General features: G+C 49.4%; 1 protein-coding gene across 2 annotated transcripts in view; it reads left to right on the top strand.

Moving 5' to 3' along the window:
- Nucleotides 1-16,173, top strand: part of LOC139373643 (pumilio RNA-binding family member 1) — a 37,318-nt gene extending 21,145 nt beyond the window's left edge. Inside the window, exons 14-24 of one of the 2 annotated variants that reach the window (XM_071114376.1) lie at nt 4,819-5,004; nt 5,318-5,422; nt 5,634-5,876; nt 6,017-6,284; nt 10,101-10,230; nt 11,984-12,118; nt 12,250-12,387; nt 13,000-13,125; nt 13,333-13,454; nt 15,432-15,624; nt 15,799-16,173. In XM_071114376.1, coding sequence (XP_070970477.1) covers nt 4,819-5,004; nt 5,318-5,422; nt 5,634-5,876; nt 6,017-6,284; nt 10,101-10,230; nt 11,984-12,118; nt 12,250-12,387; nt 13,000-13,125; nt 13,333-13,454; nt 15,432-15,624; nt 15,799-15,930 — 1,778 coding nt within the window. In that variant the 3' untranslated portion in view covers nt 15,931-16,173. Of the gene's footprint in view, nt 1-4,818; nt 5,023-5,317; nt 5,423-5,633; nt 5,877-6,016; nt 6,285-10,100; nt 10,231-11,983; nt 12,119-12,249; nt 12,388-12,999; nt 13,126-13,332; nt 13,455-15,431; nt 15,625-15,798 lie in introns of both variants that reach the window. The other variant, XM_071114375.1, reaches the window with a different exon arrangement.
- Nucleotides 16,174-17,087: the final 914 nt, after the last annotated feature.

Below are 17,087 nucleotides of genomic sequence, written 5' to 3'. Positions count from 1 at the left end.
CTCTCGCTCTGCCCCTCTCGCTCTGCCCCTCTCGCTCTGCCCCTCTCGCTCTGCCCCTCTCGCTCTGCCCCTCTCGCTCTGCCCCTCTCGCTCTGCCCCTCTCGCTCTGCCCCTCTCGCTCTGCCCCTCTCGCTCTGCCCCTCTCGCTCTGCCCCTCTCTCTCTCGCTCGCTCTGCCCCTCTCTCTCTCGCTCGCTCTGCCCCTCTCTCTCTCTCTCGCTCTGCCCCTCTCTCTCTCGCTCTCTCTGCCCCTCTCTCTCTCGCTCGCTCTGCCCCTCTCTCTCTCGCTCGCTCTGCCCCTCTCTCTCTCGCTCGCTCTGCCCCTCTCTCTCTCGCTCGCTCTGCCCCTCTCTCTCTCGCTCGCTCTGCCCCTCTCTCTCTCGCTCGCTCTGCCCCTCTCTCTCTCGCTCGCTCTGCCCCTCTCTCTCTCGCTCGCTCTGCCCCTCTCTCTCTCGCTCGCTCTGCCCCTCTCTCGCTCGCTCGCTCTGCCCCTCTCTCGCTCGCTCTGCCCCTCTCTCGCTCGCTCTGCCCCTCTCTCGCTCGCTCTGCCCCTCTCTCGCTCGCTCGCTCTGCCCCTCTCTCGCTCGCTCGCTCTGCCCCTCTCTCGCTCGCTCTGCCCCTCTCTCGCTCGCTCTGCCCCTCTCTCGCTCGCTCTGCCCCTCTCTCGCTCGCTCTGCCCCTCTCTCGCTCGCTCTGCCCCTCTCTCGCTCGCTCTGCCCCTCTCGCTCTGCCCCTCTCGCTCTCTCGCTCTGCCCCTCTCGCTCTCTCGCTCTGCCTCTCTCGCTCTCTCGCTCTGCCTCTCTCGCTCTCTCGCTCTGCCTCTCTCGCTCTCTCGCTCTGCCTCTCTCGCTCTCTCGCTCTGCCTCTCTCGCTCTCTCGCTCTGCCTCTCTCGCTCTCTCGCTCTGCCTCTCTCGCTCTCTCGCTCTGCCTCTCTCGCTCTGCCTCTCTCGCTCTCTCGCTCTGCCTCTCTCGCTCTCTCGCTCTGCCTCTCTCGCTCTCTCGCTCTACCTCTCTCTCTCTCGCTCTACCTCTCTCTCTCTCGCTCTGCCTCTCTCGCTCTGCCTCTCTCTCTCGCTCTGCCTCTCGCTCTGCCTCTCTCGCTCTGCCTCTCTCGCTCTGCCTCTCTCGCTCTGCCTCTCTCGCTCTGCCCCTCTCTCTCTCGCTCTGCCCCTCTCTCTCGCTCTGCCCCTCTCTCTCTCGCTCTGCCTCTCTCTCTCTCGCTCTGCCTCTCTCGCTCTCTCTCTCTCGCTCTGCCTCTCTCGCTCTGCCTCTCTCGCTCTGCCTCTCTCGCTCTGCCTCTCTCGCTCTGCCTCTCTCGCTCTGCCTCTCTCGCTCTGCCTCTCTCGCTCTGCCCCTCTCGCTCTGCCCCTCTCGCTCTGCCCCTCTCTCTCTCTCGCTCTGCCCCTCTCTCTCGCTCGCTCTGCCCCTCTCTCTCGCTCGCTCTGCCCCTCTCTCTCGCTCGCTCTGCCCCTCTCTCTCGCTCGCTCTGCCCCTCTCTCTCGCTCGCTCTGCCCCTCTCTCTCGCTCGCTCTGCCCCTCTCGCTCGCTCTGCCCCTCTCTCTCGCTCGCTCTGCCCCTCTCTCTCGCTCGCTCTGCCCCTCTCTCTCGCTCGCTCTGCCCCTCTCTCGCTCGCTCTGCCCCTCTCTCTCGCTCGCTCTGCCCCTCTCTCTCGCTCGCTCTGCCCCTCTCTCTCGCTCGCTCTGCCCCTCTCTCGCTCGCTCTGCCCCTCTCTCGCTCGCTCTGCCCCTCTCGCTCGCTCTGCCCCTCTCTCTCTCTCTCTCTCTGCCCCTCTCTCTCTCTCTGCCCCTCTCTCTCTCTCTCTCTCTCTGCCCCTCTCTCTCTCTCTCTCTCTGCCCCCTCTCTCTCTCTCTCTCTCTGCCCCTCTCTCTCTCTCTCTCTCTGCCCCTCTCTCTCTCTCTCTCTCTTTGCCTCTCTCTCTCTCTCTCTCTCTCTGCCTCTCTCTCTCTCGCTCTGCCCCTCTCTCTCTCGCTCGCTCTGCCCCTCTCGCTCTCTCGCTCTGCCCTCTCTCGCTCTCTCGCTCTGCCCCTCTCGCTCTCTCGCTCTGCCCCTCTCGCTCTCTCGCTCTGCCCCTCTCGCTCTCTCGCTCTGCCCCTCTCGCTCTCTCGCTCTGCCTCTCTCGCTCTGCCTCTCTCGCTCTCTCGCTCTCTCGCTCTGCCTCTCTCGCTCTGCCTCTCTCGCTCTCTCGCTCTGCCTCTCTCGCTCTCTCGCTCTGCCTCTCTCGCTCTCTCGCTCTGCCTCTCTCGCTCTCTCGCTCTGCCTCTCTCGCTCTGCCTCTCTCGCTCTCTCGCTCTGCCCCTCTCGCTCTCTCGCTCTGCCCCTCTCGCTCTCTCGCTCTGCCTCTCTCGCTCTGCCTCTCTCGCTCTCTCGCTCTCTCGCTCTCTCGCTCTGCCTCTCTCGCTCTGCCTCTCTCGCTCTCTCGCTCTGCCTCTCTCGCTCTCTCGCTCTGCCTCTCTCGCTCTCTCGCTCTGCCTCTCTCGCTCTCTCGCTCTGCCTCTCTCGCTCTGCCTCTCTCGCTCTGCCTCTCTCTCTCTCGCTCTACCTCTCTCTCTCTCGCTCTGCCTCTCTCGCTCTGCCTCTCTCGCTCTGCCTCTCTCTCTCGCTCTGCCTCTCTCGCTCTGCCTCTCTCGCTTTGCCTCTCTCTCTCTCGCTCTGCCTCTCTCGCTCTGCCCCTCTCTCTCTCGCTCTGCCCCTCTCGCTCTCTCTCTCTCGCTCTCTCTCTCTCGCTCTGCCTCTCTCGCTCTGCCTCTCTCGCTCTGCCCCTCTCTCTCGCTCTGCCCCTCTCTCTCGCTCTGCCCCTCTCTCTCGCTCTGCCCCTCTCTCTCGCTCTGCCCCTCTCTCTCGCTCTGCCCCTCTCTCTCGCTCTGCCCCTCTCGCTCGCTCTGCTCCTCTCTCTCGCTCGCTCTGCCCCTCTCTCTCGCTCGCTCTGCCCCTCTCTCTCGCTCGCTCTGCCGCTCTCTCTCGCTCGCTCTGCCCCTCTCTCTCGCTCGCTCTGCCCCTCTCGCTCGCTCTGCCCCTCTCTCTCGCTCGCTCTGCCCCTCTCTCTCGCTCGCTCTGCCCCTCTCTCTCGCTCGCTCTGCCCCTCTCTCTCGCTCGCTCTGCCCCTCTCTCTCGCTCGCTCTGCCCCTCTCTCTCGCTCGCTCTGCCCCTCGCTCGCTCTGCCCCTCTCTCGCTCTGCCCCTCTCTCGCTCTGCCCCTCTCTCGCTCTGCCCCTCTCTCGCTCTGCCCCTCTCTCGCTCTGCCCCTCTCTCGCTCTGCCCCTCTCTCGCTCTGCCCCTCTCTCGCTCTGCCCCTCTCTCGCTCTGCCCCTCTCTCGCTCTGCCCCTCTCTCGCTCTGCCCCTCTCTCGCTCTGCCCCTCTCTCGCTCTGCCCCTCTCTCGCTCTGCCCCTCTCTCGCTCTGCCCCTCTCTCGCTCTGCCCCTCTCTCTCTCTCTGCCCCTCTCTCTCTGCCCCTCTCTCTCTCTCTCTCTCTCTGCCCCTCTCTCTCTCTCTCTCTCTGCCCCTCTCTCTCTCTCTCGCTCTGCCCCTCTCTCTCTCTCTCGCTCTGCCCCTCTCTCTCGCTCTGCCCCTCTCTCTCTCTCTCGCTCTGCCCCTCTCTCGCTCTGCCCCTCTCTCGCTCTGCCCCTCTCTCGCTCTGCCCCTCTCTCTCTCTCTCGCTCTGCCCCTCTCTCTCTCTCTCGCTCTGCCCCTCTCTCTCGCTCTGCCCCTCTCTCTCGCTCTGCCCCTCTCTCTCTCTCTCGCTCTGCCCCTCTCTCTCTCTCTCGCTCTGCCCCTCTCTCTCTCTCTCGCTCTGCCCCTCTCTCTCTCGCTCTGCCCCTCTCTCTCTCGCTCTGCCCCTCGCTCTCTCGCTCTGCCCCTCGCTCTCTCGCTCTGCCCCTCGCTCTCTCGCTCTGCCCCTCGCTCTCTCGCTCTGCCCCTCGCTCTCTCGCTCTGCCTCTCTCGCTCTGCCTCTCTCGCTCTGCCTCTCTCGCTCTGCCTCTCTCTCGCTCTGCCGCTCTCTCGCTCTGCCTCTCTCTCGCTCTCTCGCTCTGCCTCTCTCTCGCTCTCTCGCTCTGCCGCTCTCTCGCTCTGCCTCTCTCTCGCTCTGCCTCTCTCTCGCTCTGCCTCTCTCTCGCTCTCTCGCTCTGCCGCTCTCTCGCTCTGCCTCTCTCTCGCTCTCTCGCTCTGCCTCTCTCTCGCTCTCTCGCTCTGCCTCTCTCTCGCTCTCTCGCTCTGCCTCTCTCTCGCTCTCTCGCTCTGCCTCTCTCTCGCTCTCTCGCTCTGCCTCTCTCTCGCTCTCTCGCTCTGCCGCTCTCTCGCTCTGCCGCTCTCTCGCTCTGCCGCTCTCTCGCTCTGCCTCTCTCTCTCGCTCTGCCTCTCTCTCGCTCTCTGCCTCTCTCTCGCTCTCTGCCTCTCTCTCGCTCTCTGCCTCTCTCTCGCTCTCTCGCTCTGCCTCTCTCTCGCTCTGCCGCTCTCTCGCTCTGCCTCTCTCTCGCTCTGCCTCTCTCTCGCTCTGCCTCTCTCTCTCGCTCTGCCTCTCTCTCTCGCTCTGCCTCGCTCTCTCGCTCTGCCTCGCTCTCTCGCTCTGCCTCTCTCGCCCTCTCGCTCTGCCTCTCGCCCTGCCCCCTCTCGCTCTGCCCCCTCTCGCTCTGCCCCTCTCTCGCTCTGCCCCCCTCTCGCTCTGCCCCCCTCTCGCTCTGCCCCCCTCTCGCTCTGCCCCCCTCTCGCTCTGCCCCCCTCTCGCTCTGCCCCCCTCTCGCTCTGCCCCCCTCTCGCTCTGCCCCCCTCTCGCTCTGCCTCACTCTCGCTCTGCCTCTCCAGTTGCGGCTGCAGCAGCTGCGGGTGGCGGGGCTAACGGCGGTATGGGAGGCGGGGCCAATGGTCCGTTCCGAGGCATGCAATCCCAGCAGCCTCAGCAGCAGGGGGGAGGGGCTATGTCAGGAAACTCCTTTTATGGATCCTCCTCTCTCAGCAACTCCTCCCAGAGCTCCTCCCTCTTCTCTCAAGGTAGCCAAACAACGTACTGTGAGTGAAAACAAAACGGGTGAATTGACAGATGTTGTGTTCCAGGCGAACTACATTGCAGACGTTTCAATGGATGCATGCCATTTCATCGACTTCACAATCGGGCATCAGATTCCTATATTATTACGAGTTTAGTTGATATGTCAAATATCTATCCAGACGTTAGATCCCGCAGGGGTCTGCAATGTAGTCAGCCTGGAACGTGGCCAAAATGTGTGTGCAAATATTATTTAATTTCATTTAAATTCCGAAACAAATGTAGATTAACGAAGGTGATATGTTGTTTTCTTTACAGGCCCCGCCCAGCCAGGCCCTGGCTCTGCCTCTCTGGGGTTCGGTCAGAGCAACTCTTCACTGGGAGCAACATTGGGAGCTACGCTGGGAGGCTTTGGGACCGCAGGTGTGTGTGTGTGTGGTGTTTTATTGTCTCATCTCTCTCCCTCTCTATCCATGTGCAACCCAAGGCTGATATTCAGTAGGCTGGATGGAGAGGCTTCTCATTGTGTTTAACTGTCTGTAGCCTGTCCTCTGTGTATAACTTCCTCTACAGGCCAACTGTAGTGACCGCTGTGTGTGTGTGTATGTTTAATGGTCTCTCTGTCTCCCCCCAGTGGCTAACTCCAGTGGTGGGAGTGGTTCTCGTCGTGACTCTCTGACCGGCAGTAGTGACCTGTACAAACGCACACAGTCGAGTCTCACTCCCATTGGTCACGGGGGGTTCTACAACGGAACCCTTGGCTTTAGCTCCTCCCCCGGGCCTGTCGGAATGCCCCTGCCCAACCAAGGCCCCTCCCACTCCCTAACCCCACCCCCATCTCTGTCCAATCACAGCTCCTCATCCAACCTCAACCTGGGTGAGTGACGAAGTCTATTAAAATGCTGACATAACTTGCATTGTATTTTTAGGGTTAGTATATTATAACATTCTATCAGTGTTATTATTATGTTATCCAACCAGTACTAACCATCACTACTCTCTGAACCCTCCCCACAGGAGGTTTGACCAATGGCAGCGGTCGTTTCATTTCTGCTGCTCCGGGGGCGGAGGCCAAGTATCGCAGTGCCAGTTCTGGCTCCTCCCTCTTCTCTCCCAGCAGCCAGCTCTTCCCATCGTCACGGCTACGTTACGGAATGTCGGATGTGATGCCGTCAGGGCGGAGCCGGCTCCTGGAAGACTTCCGGAACAACCGCTACCCCAACCTGCAGCTGAGAGAGATTGCTGGGCACATCATGGAGTTCAGTCAGGACCAGCATGGCAGCAGGTAGAGACACACACATCATGGAGTTCAGCCAGGACCAGCACGGCAGCAGGTAGACACACATCATGGAGTTCAGTCAGGACCAGCACGGCAGCAGGTAGAGACACACACATCATGGAGTTCAGCCAGGACCAGCACGGCAGCAGGTAGAGACACACACATCATGGAGTTCAGTCAGGACCAGCATGGCAGCAGGTAGAGACACACACATCATGGAGTTCAGCCAGGACCAGCACTGCAGCAGGTAGACACACACATCATGGAGTTCAGTCAGGACCAGCACGGCAGCAGGTAGACACATCATGGAGTTCAGTCAGGACCAGCACGGCAGCAGGTAGAGAGAGACACATCAGTCAGGACCAGCATGGCAGCAGGTAGAGACACATCATGGAGTTCAGTTAGGACCAGCATGGCAGCAGGTAGACACGTAGACCACACAAATAATCTCTCATCACTCCTGTCCAGTACCAAAACATAGACCTACTGTCTCATCCTCAATGATGGACTCCAGATGTTGTCTGCTTGGATGCTGGGTCTACCTACATGTCTTTTACAACTGGAATGTTCTACCATGGTGTCATTTCCTCTTTCTCATGTCTTTCATCTCTCCTCATCCCTCTCTCCTCATCCCTGTCTCTTTCCTCCCGTTCTCTCTTTATTACTCAACCCCCTCAATGCAATTCAATACACTTTATTGGCTTGGAAAGTTTTGGAGCTTACATTGCCAATGCAGAAATATAGGAACATGTTGAATCTAGAGATGAAACCGTATGAAAATGTAATATCGCGATTATAGTGACCAAAATTATTGCGGTTAGCTGTATTATCGCGGTTAGCTGTATTATCGCGGTTAGCTGTATTAGCTGTATTATCGCAGTTAGCTGTATTATCGCGGTTAGCTGTTATCTGTATTATCGTGGTTAGCTGTATTATCGCAGTTAGCTGTATTGTCGCGGTTAGCTGTATTATCTGTATTGTCGTGGTTAGCTGTATTATCTGTATTGTCGCGGGTTAGCTGTATTATCTGTATTGTCTCGGTTAGCTGTATTAGCTGTATTATTGCGGTTAGCTGTATTATCGCGGTTAGCTGTATTATCGCGGTTAGCTGTATTATCTGTATTGTCGCGGTTAGCTGTATTATCTGTATTGTCGCGGTTAGCTGTATTGTCGCGGTTAGCCTTATTATCTGTATTATATTTAGTTGTATTATCTGTATTGTCGCGGTTAGCTGTATTGTCGCAGTTCGCTGTATTATCGCGGTTAGCTGTATTATCGCGGTTAGCTTTATTATCGCGGTTAGCTGTTATCTGTATTATCGAGGTTAGCTTTATTATCGTGGTTAGCTGTATTATCTTTATTATCGCGGTTAGCTGTATTATCGCGGTTAGCTGTATTATCGCGGTTAGCTGTATTATCGCGGTTGGCTGTATTATCGCGGTTGGCTGTATTGTCGCGGTTTGCTGTATTATCTGTATTGTCGCGGTTAGCTGTATTATCTGTATTGTCGCGGTTAGCTGTATTATCTGTATTGTCGCGGTTAGCTGTATTATCTGTATTGTCGCGGTTAGCTGTATTATCTGTTGTCGCGGTTAGCTGTATTATCAGTGTTGTCGCGGTTAGCTGTATTATCTGTATTGTCGCGGTTAGCTGTATTATCTGTATTGTCGCGGTTAGCTGTATTATCTGTATTGTCGCGGTTAGCTGTATTATCTGTATTGTCGCGGTTAGCTGTATTATCTGTATTGTCGCGGTTAGCTGTATTATCTGTATTGTCGCGGTTCGCTGTATTGTCGCGGTTCGCTGTATTGTCGCGGTTAGCTGTATTATCGCGGTTAGCTTTATTATCACGGTTAGCTGTTATCTGTATTATCGAGGTTAGCTTTATTATCGCGGTTAGCTGTTATCTGTATTATCGCGGTTAGCTTTATTATCGCGGTTAGCTGTTATCGCGGTTAGCTGTATTATCTCGGTTAGCTGTATTGTCGCGGTTAGCTGTATTTTCTGTGTTGTCGCGGTTAGCTGTATTATCTGTATTGTCGTGGTTAGCTGTATTATCTGTATTGTCGCGGTTAGCTGTATTATCTGTATTGTCGCGGTTAGCTGTATTATCTGTGTTGTCGCGGTTTGCTGTATTATCTGTGTTGTCGCGGTTAGCTGTATTATCTGTATTGTCGCGGTTAGCTGTATTATCTGTATTGTCGCGGTTAGCTGTATTATCTGTATTGTCGCGGTTAGCTGTATTATCTGTATTGTCGCGGTTAGCTGTATTATCTGTATTGTCGCGGTTATCTGTATTATCGTGGTTATCTGTATTATCGTGGTTATCTGTATTATCACGGTTAGCTGTATTATCAGTATCGCGGTTATCTGTATCCTCGGGGTATTGTTAAAATGTGCTGGAAATGTTCAGAAAGTACTGATACACTGAAATAATTTCACCAAGTTTTATATTGAAAACCAGCAAACAACAAATACAATTAGCAGCACTATGCACTTTTTGTTTGCATAAACCATTAAAATAATAACATTTAAAAATGGCACTGTGGCCATGAGGTAAAATTTTCCCTAGTGCAGGTTTTAAGAACACAACCTTAAGTAAGCAATCCAATAAACAAACAACAAATTAAATTAGCAGCATGGCAACCTTCATCAGCCTCAGAAAGCCAGGCCTCTCAACAGTTTGAAATGGCATCATGTCCTTTGCAATGTAATATGAAAGGGCTGGAATGAGGTCTGAGCATTTGTTTTGATGTGGGTGCGTAAGCAGCCTGCCTTTTTAAATGGTTGCTCAGTGTCTGTCACAACTGTAGATGAGGGACCAATAGCATCACTGGGGTTGCCTGTTGCACTCTAATAGGGAATAGCAAATGCATTATTATTGGTGTTGTCACAATTATTATTATTATTATTATTATTATTATTATTACACACACACACACACACAGTCCATCTGTGTTGCATTTGACTATATGCAATGACCCCATGCACAATTTTCATAAATACAAATGAGTCTTAAGAAGACAGTGATAGTAATTGATATGAGCCAAACAATTGTCTTTGTATAGGAGTCTATAGTGTTTCTCCAGTTGGAACACTTTTACAACCAAGTCGACAACTGACAGATTTTAAATGAACAAAATGTGTTGGTTGGATAACTAAACTACATAACGTGTTATCGTGTGCAATGGGCGAATAGAGTCTGCAGACACACGACGCATACAACAGCAGAACAACATGTAGTGTTTTTACAAGAGTAGGTAACACTGAAAGCTTCAGTTTACATTATTGACAAGCTATTAGCAAGTTAGACGGACAAACCATGACATTTTTCCCCATTCCGAAGTCCCCACATCATCCATTGAGCTGAAAGTTAATTGACCTTGCATTCGCTATAAAGTAGAGGGTGGTGGTCACGAAGACCACTCAAGAGATTTGAAGTGTTGCAGGTTCTGCAGACAGGGTGACCATCTTCGATTAAGTTTCCCTCGGCACTCTTGTAAAACCCAAAATACACCCACTTGGTCCTCTTAGAAGGCTGAAAAATCTCCGGAGTGCTGTCACTACCTTCTGCCATGTTTTCACACAAAACAAAACCCACGTTGCATGCTGCATCTGCGTCAGACTGTTGCAGACTTTGGTTGATGCTCGACAGTATTTACCGTGAGTTTTTCAAACCACGGTAATCAAACGATTTAATAGATAATTAAAGTTAGAAATGGTAATACTAATCGTTGGGAATTTTACCGTGGTTTCTCGTGAAACCGGTAACTGTTTTATCCCTCAAAGATGATAATGAAAATAACTATTATCCCCATCCAGGTTTATCCAGTTGAAGTTGGAGAGGGCCAGCTCAGCAGAGCGTCAGCTAGTCTTTAGTGAGATCCTCCAGGCTGCCTATCAACTCATGGTCGACGTCTTCGGAAACTACGTCATCCAGAAGTTCTTTGAGGTTTGTGTGAACGTTATGTTGGTATCAACATAACGGGGGGTCGGGGTTGTGTGTTTTTTGCCAGGCACCTAATCCAGAAGTTCTTTGAGTTGTGTGTATTGCGGGGGGGGGGGGGGCTAATTTGTAACAGGCCTGTCTCTGTGTGTAAATTGTGTGTTTTGACTGCTACAATGCATTCAGACAGTATTCATACATACCCTCTGACTTATTCCCCATTTGTTGTTACAGCCTGAATTCAAAATGAAAAAACAAAAACAATTCTACACTATAATGACAATCTGAAAACAGGATTTTAGAGACTTACCCAGAAAGACTCACAGCTGTAATCACTGTTGGCAGTTAGTCTCTGTAAGAGCTTTGTAAACCTGGATTGTAGAATATTTTCCCATTTTTATTATATTTTTTAATTCTTCCATCTCTGTCAGATTGGCCATTGATAGACAGCCATTTTCAGGTCTTGCATAGATTTTCAAGCTGATTTAAGTTAACTTTAACTAGGCCACTCAGGAACATTCAATGTCGTCTTGATAAACAACTCCAGTGTGTTTGGCCTTGTGTTGTAGGTTACTGTCCTGCTGAAAGGTGAATTTGTCTCCCGGTGTCTGTTGGAAAGCACACTCAACCAGGTTTTCCTCTAGGATTCTGCTTATGCTTAGCTCTATTCCGTTTCTTTTTGTCCTGTAACCATATTCCTTGCCGATTTACAAGCATACCCATAACATGGTGCAGCCGCCACCATTCTTGAAAATATGAAGAGTGGTACTCTGTGATGTGTTGGATCTGCCCCTTAGTAATGCTTTGTATTCACGACATAAAGTGAATTTCTTTGCCACATTTTTTTGCCGTATTGCTCTAGTGCGTTATTGCAAACAGGATGCATATTTTGGTATATTTTTTTTCTTTACTGGCTTCCTTTTTCACTCTGTCAATTAGGTTAGTATTGTGGAGTAACTACAATGTTGTTGATCCATCGTCTGTTTTCTCCTATCACAGCCATTAAACTCTAACTGTTTTAGTCACCATTGCCTCACGGTAAAATCCCTGAGTGGTTTCCTTCCTCTCCGGCAACTGAGTTAGGAAGGACGCCTGTATCTTTGGGTGTATTGATACACCCAAAGTGTAATTAATAACTTCACCATGCTAAAAGCAATATTCAATGTCTACATTTTGTATTTTTACCAATCTACCAATAGGTGCCCTTCTTTACGACGCATTGGAAATCCTCGCTGATTTTTGTGGTTAAATCTGTGTTTGAAATTCACTGCTTACAGATAATTGCGTGTGTGGGGTACAGGTGTTAGGTAGTCATTTAATAAAAATAATGTTAATAAACACTTATTGCACACAGCCCAGCACATTTTTATTCCTGAACTAATTTAGGCTTATTGCACACAGCCCAGCACATTTTTATTCCTGAACTAATTTAGGCTTATTGCACACAGCCCAGCACATTTTTATTCCTGAACTAATTTAGGCTTGCCATAACAAAGGGGTTGAATGCTTATTGACTCTAGACATTTCAGCTTTTCATTTGTAAACATTTTTGAAAACATAATTCCACCTTGACATTATGGGGTATTGTGTGTAGGTCAGTGACACAGCTCAATTTAGTCCATTTTAAATTCAGGGTGCAACACAACAATATGGGGAAAAGTTGAGGGGTGTGAATACTTTTTTTGAAGGCACTGTACATCATCCAGAAGTGTTTGTTAGCTGTTCTCTCCTCTCCCTCTCGGTCTTCCTCTTTGTGTAGTTTGGCAGTCTGGACCAAAAGCTGGCTCTAGCAGAGAGGATCAGGGGTCATGTCCTGTCTCTGGCCCTGCAGATGTATGGCTGTAGAGTCATCCAGAAGGCCCTGGAGTTCATCCCCTCAGACCAACAAGTTATAGTACGTATTGTACTACCGTTTGTGTGTGCACATCGTCTGTGTATGAGGCGCCTCCAAGCAAATAGCAACTATAGACTGTGTGCTTTGGTGTGTTCAGCTATCTCTAACCCTGTGTGTGTGTTGTGTTGCAGAGTGAGATGGTGCGGGAGCTGGACGGCCATGTATTGAAGTGTGTGAAGGATCAGAACGGCAACCACGTGGTGCAGAAGTGTATTGAGTGTGTTCAGCCCCACGCACTACACTTCATAATAGACGCCTTCAAGGGACAGGTGGGTGACGTGCACTCACACACTCACACACTCACTCACTCACTCACTCACTCACTCACTCACTCACTCACTCACTCACACACACACACACACACACACACACACACACACACACACACACACACACACACACACACACACACACACACACACACACACATACATCGCCTGCAGGGAACACGTGGGTCACCATGTTAATGGCAACAGCAGCCCAGCGGCAACCATCTTCCATCCACTGGCTAAAGGTAAAAAATTACCATAAAGAGTGTGTGTTTTTAAAGAGAATAATGTGCCTGTGCTTAGCTGACTGTGGGAGAGTGAGCTAATGCACTAGATATTGTGGTTTATCAGCTCACATAAAGATTGTCTGTATATTAGTCACATTGGATGGGTCTCTTGGATTTTTCAATTGTACCAATTTCCACATTCCTGCGTGTTTCCATTCCCACTCACGAGATAGTTGTGTGAATGTTAGTGATTGTTTGTCTAGTTAAGTAGGTAATTGAGAATTGGCTTTCTTCAGTCTTTCACTGGTGTGGGTGTGTGAATGAACCATCAGTTATGTCAGGTGTGTTAAGGTCTAGGTGTGTGTGTGTGTCTCTCTCTCTGCAGGTGTTTGCCCTCTCCACCCACCCCTACGGCTGTAGAGTGATCCAGCGTATTCTAGAACACTGCCTTCCAGACCAGACCCTGCCCATTCTGGAGGAGCTGCACCAACACACTGAACAACTGGTGCAGGTAACACACGCACACCACCGGTTTCACCAGACATTTTGCTGAATTTAAAAAAAAATGTTTGTTTTGCATCTGCTGATGTCCAGATCAGGACATTGTCATCACACTGACATTCTGTATTGTGTTTTGTGTTTAAGGCTGGATCTGGTTGAACAACTAGCTAAATTGTCAACTAGCTAAATGCCAAACTGTGTGTAAATCTCTCTCCAGGACCAGTATGGTAACTATGTGATCCAGCATGTATTAGAACACGGCAGAGCGGAGGACAAGAGTAAGATAGTAGCTGAGATCAGAGGAAACGTACTGGGGCTCAGCCAACACAAGTTTGCCAGGTACACACTCGCACATCAAGCAATCATATTGGTTTATTATTTTTTGTCATTGACCAAATTTCAGGTCTGCTCAGCGCAAACCGCTTTAAGTTAGTTATAACAGTGGCCAAGTAGACTACTGTGGCTATTGGATCATAATGTAGGCCTACCAGAGTGGCCTACCATCAAAAACAATGGAGAACATGCATCCCATAACATTTTAACATGCAAATAACTGTTATATCATTCAGCCTACAGACAATGTGTGGTGTTCAATGTAGGCCTACATTGAGACGTGGAAAAAAGCATACAGGACTTGACATGAACCTGTTTATCCACTTGTCCTTTAGACAAGGACGTGACTGAAAATGTTGTTTGATGCAAGAAACCACTGTACAAAATAAAATGAATTCATATTCCCAACCATTATTACAGAAAATGTTACTCCAATGCGCTCTGCCTACAAGAAAATATCTTGTGCAATTTTGTTTCGGTATGTTGCGTTGAAAGTGGTTAATCTTGAGTTGATTCGATCACAATTCCCACATAGGTAGTGTTAACTCTTGAAACTACCGCTCCCGGATCCGGGAGAATTGTCATCAACTGACACTAATTAGCATAACGCAACGGACAAAAAATATTACTAGAAAATATTCATATTCATGAAATCACAAGTGAAATATAGTGAAACACAGCTTAGCCTTTTGTTAATCACCCTGTCATCTCAGATTTTTAAATTATGCTTTACAGCCAAAGCAAGACAAGCATTTGTGTAAGTTTATCGATAGCCTAGCATTATGTCCAGCTAGCAGTAGGTAACTTGGTCACGAAAATCAGAAAAGCAATCAAATTAAATCGTTTACCTTAGATGAGCTTCGGATGTTTTCACTCATGAGACTCCCAGTTAGACAGCAAATGTTCATTTTGTTCCATAAAGATCATTTTTATAGCCGAAATACCTACGTTTGTTCTTCACGTTTGGTTGAGAAATCCACCGGAAACTGCGGTCACGACAACGCTGAAAAATATTCCAAATTAGATCCATAATATCGACAGAAACATAGCAAAGTTTTTTTATAATCAATCCTCAAGGTGTTTTTCAAATATCTATTCGATAATATATCCACCGGGACAGTTGGCTTCTTAGTAGGAGCGAGAGAAACAATGGCCGCATTTGTCTATTACGCACAAATCACTCTGAGAGCCACCAGCTGACCACTGACGCAACGTTGTCCTTCACGCTCATTTTTCAAAATAAAAGCCTGAAACTATGTCTTGTGACACTAGACACATTAGGGAAGCCATAGAAAAAGGAATCTAGTTGATATCCCATTCACTGCTCAATAGGGACGCATAGGAACGCAGATGTTTCTAAATAAGAGTCACTTCCTGATAGGATTTTTGTCAGGCTTTCGCCTGCAATATCAGTTCTGTTATACTCACAGACAATATTTTTACAGTTTTGGAAACGTTAGTGTTTTATATCCTAAGCTGTCAATTATATGCATATTCTAGCATCTTGTCCTGACAAAATAACCTGTTTACTTTGGGAACGTTATTTTTCAAAAAATAAAAATAGTGCCCCCTAGTTTCAAGAGGTTAATTAACTAAAAGGGAAAACTAGTTGAGTGAAGTTAAATCTCGTGCTTCTCTGCGCATATGAATATTCCCAACCATTATTACAGAAAATGTTACTCCAATGCGCTCTGCCTACAAGAAGATATCTTGTGCAATTTTGTTTCGGTATGTTGTGTTGAAAGTGGCTAATCTTGAGTTGATTTGATCACAATTCCCACATAGGGTAGTGTTAACTCTTGAAACTACCGCTGTTTATTCTGCGCAACAGTCCCAGGAGAGCTGCGTGCCAGTGCGTAGCTTAGAGAGAACATGGTTTATAAACTCGTTTTGTATATGTGGTTGTCACAAAGTTACAGTTAACCTGGCCTAGAACGCAAAAGGCCGAGCAGAATCCGTGGCTAACCCAGCCTCTCTCTGCAGTAATGTGGTGGAGAAGTGTGTGAGCCATGCGTCCCGTGCAGAGCGGGCCGTGTTGATAGACGAGGTGTGTAGCCTGACGGAGGGGCCCCACAGCGCCTTGTACACCATGATGAAGGACCAGTACGCCAACTATGTGGTTCAGAAGATGATTGACGTGGCTGAACCAACACAGAGGAAGATCGTAATGCACAAGGTTGGGACCTGTGTGTGTGTGTGTGTTTGAAAGAGAGAAGAGTGTGTGTGTGATTTTATTTTGTATAGCGGTTTTTCATTAGTGTTATCTTAAAGCTCTAGAAATATATGTATCGATGGTTATGCAATTGTGTGTGTGTGTGTGTACTTATTTCTCCCTCTCTCTCCCCATCAGATCCGGCCCCACATCTCCACTCTGAGGAAGTATACGTATGGCAAACACATCCTGGCTAAGCTGGAGAAATATTACATGAAGAATGGAGTGGACCTGGGCCCTCTCTGTGGCCCTCCCAATGGCATCATGTAAACTACCCTTACACCCTAACCCTTAAGTACAAGATGGACCAACATGTACGTCAGCCGTGTGCAGTAGATCACCTGCTGGGTGTTGGAGGAACGGTGGCCATTCAACATAAAGGCCGACCACCCTCTCTCTGTGCACAGCTGACGTTGTATTGGAATGTCTTGTCTTCTGTACCATAACCCCTGGCCTATACCCTACATGAAGAACGGAGTGGCCCGCCTAGTGGCATCGTGTAAACTACTATCAATATATACCCCATTATTCCCGACACCCGTAACCCTATATATACACCCCCCCTCCCCTTTATTCCCCTCCTAATGAGATCATGTAAACTACTATCCTACCCCCCAATTACATCATGTAGAACCCTCTTTAAATACTCCAACCGTCCCGCTCACTCTTACCCCCATGGTAGCCCATTGGGAGGGGCCTGTCTAAACAGGAAGCCTTGGTTAATTTAGCCCCTCCCCCAACCCAAGCATCCCACTCCTTCATTCATTCTCCCTTTTTTTCCCCTTTATTCGTCTTTTAAATAAATTAGAATCATTTAACTTTGTTGCTACTGCTGCGGCGCACACACTGTCCCATCGCAAGTATGGGATGGAACAAACGTATTTAATTTGTCTGACGGCGTCACCAACTCCGACAACACACACTGTACACAAACAGACACTTTCACCACACACACATGCTACACACGCACGCCATGAGCTTACCAGCACACAGATCATTTAGCATGGGAGATTCGTTTCCGGTCTTGCTTCTATATATAGCGTGTATACTTGGTGTAGACCTTTGCATATATATATATATAAATATATATATAAAACTTTGTAGTTTTTCTGGTTTTTGATGTTGAATCTGTATCTATAATGTATCCTAGTAGTGAACACATATTTCTGACTGTATAATTGTACATTTGTAAACCCTTGTAATGTAAAAGTGATTTACCACCCTTTTTGGTATCAGACGATATAAAAGAAAAAAACTCACACAAAAAACTAAAATCTTAGAAAAACTATTGTGCATTTCAGTGTATATTCTCACCTCCTTGGTTGTGACATAAGTTGTTGTATATTGTAAATTGTAATATCAAATTTTTGTTTTGAAAAGCCCTTTCTATACTGCGTAGTACTTGTATAAAGCCCCCCCACCACCAC

The sequence above is a fragment of the Oncorhynchus clarkii genome, chromosome 18 (genome assembly GCF_045791955.1).
Source record: "Oncorhynchus clarkii lewisi isolate Uvic-CL-2024 chromosome 18, UVic_Ocla_1.0, whole genome shotgun sequence".
In the NCBI taxonomy this organism is placed as follows: Eukaryota; Metazoa; Chordata; class Actinopteri; order Salmoniformes; family Salmonidae; genus Oncorhynchus; species Oncorhynchus clarkii.
Note: the sequence above shows the minus strand (reverse complement) of the source record. Positions and strands in the feature narration are given on the sequence as shown.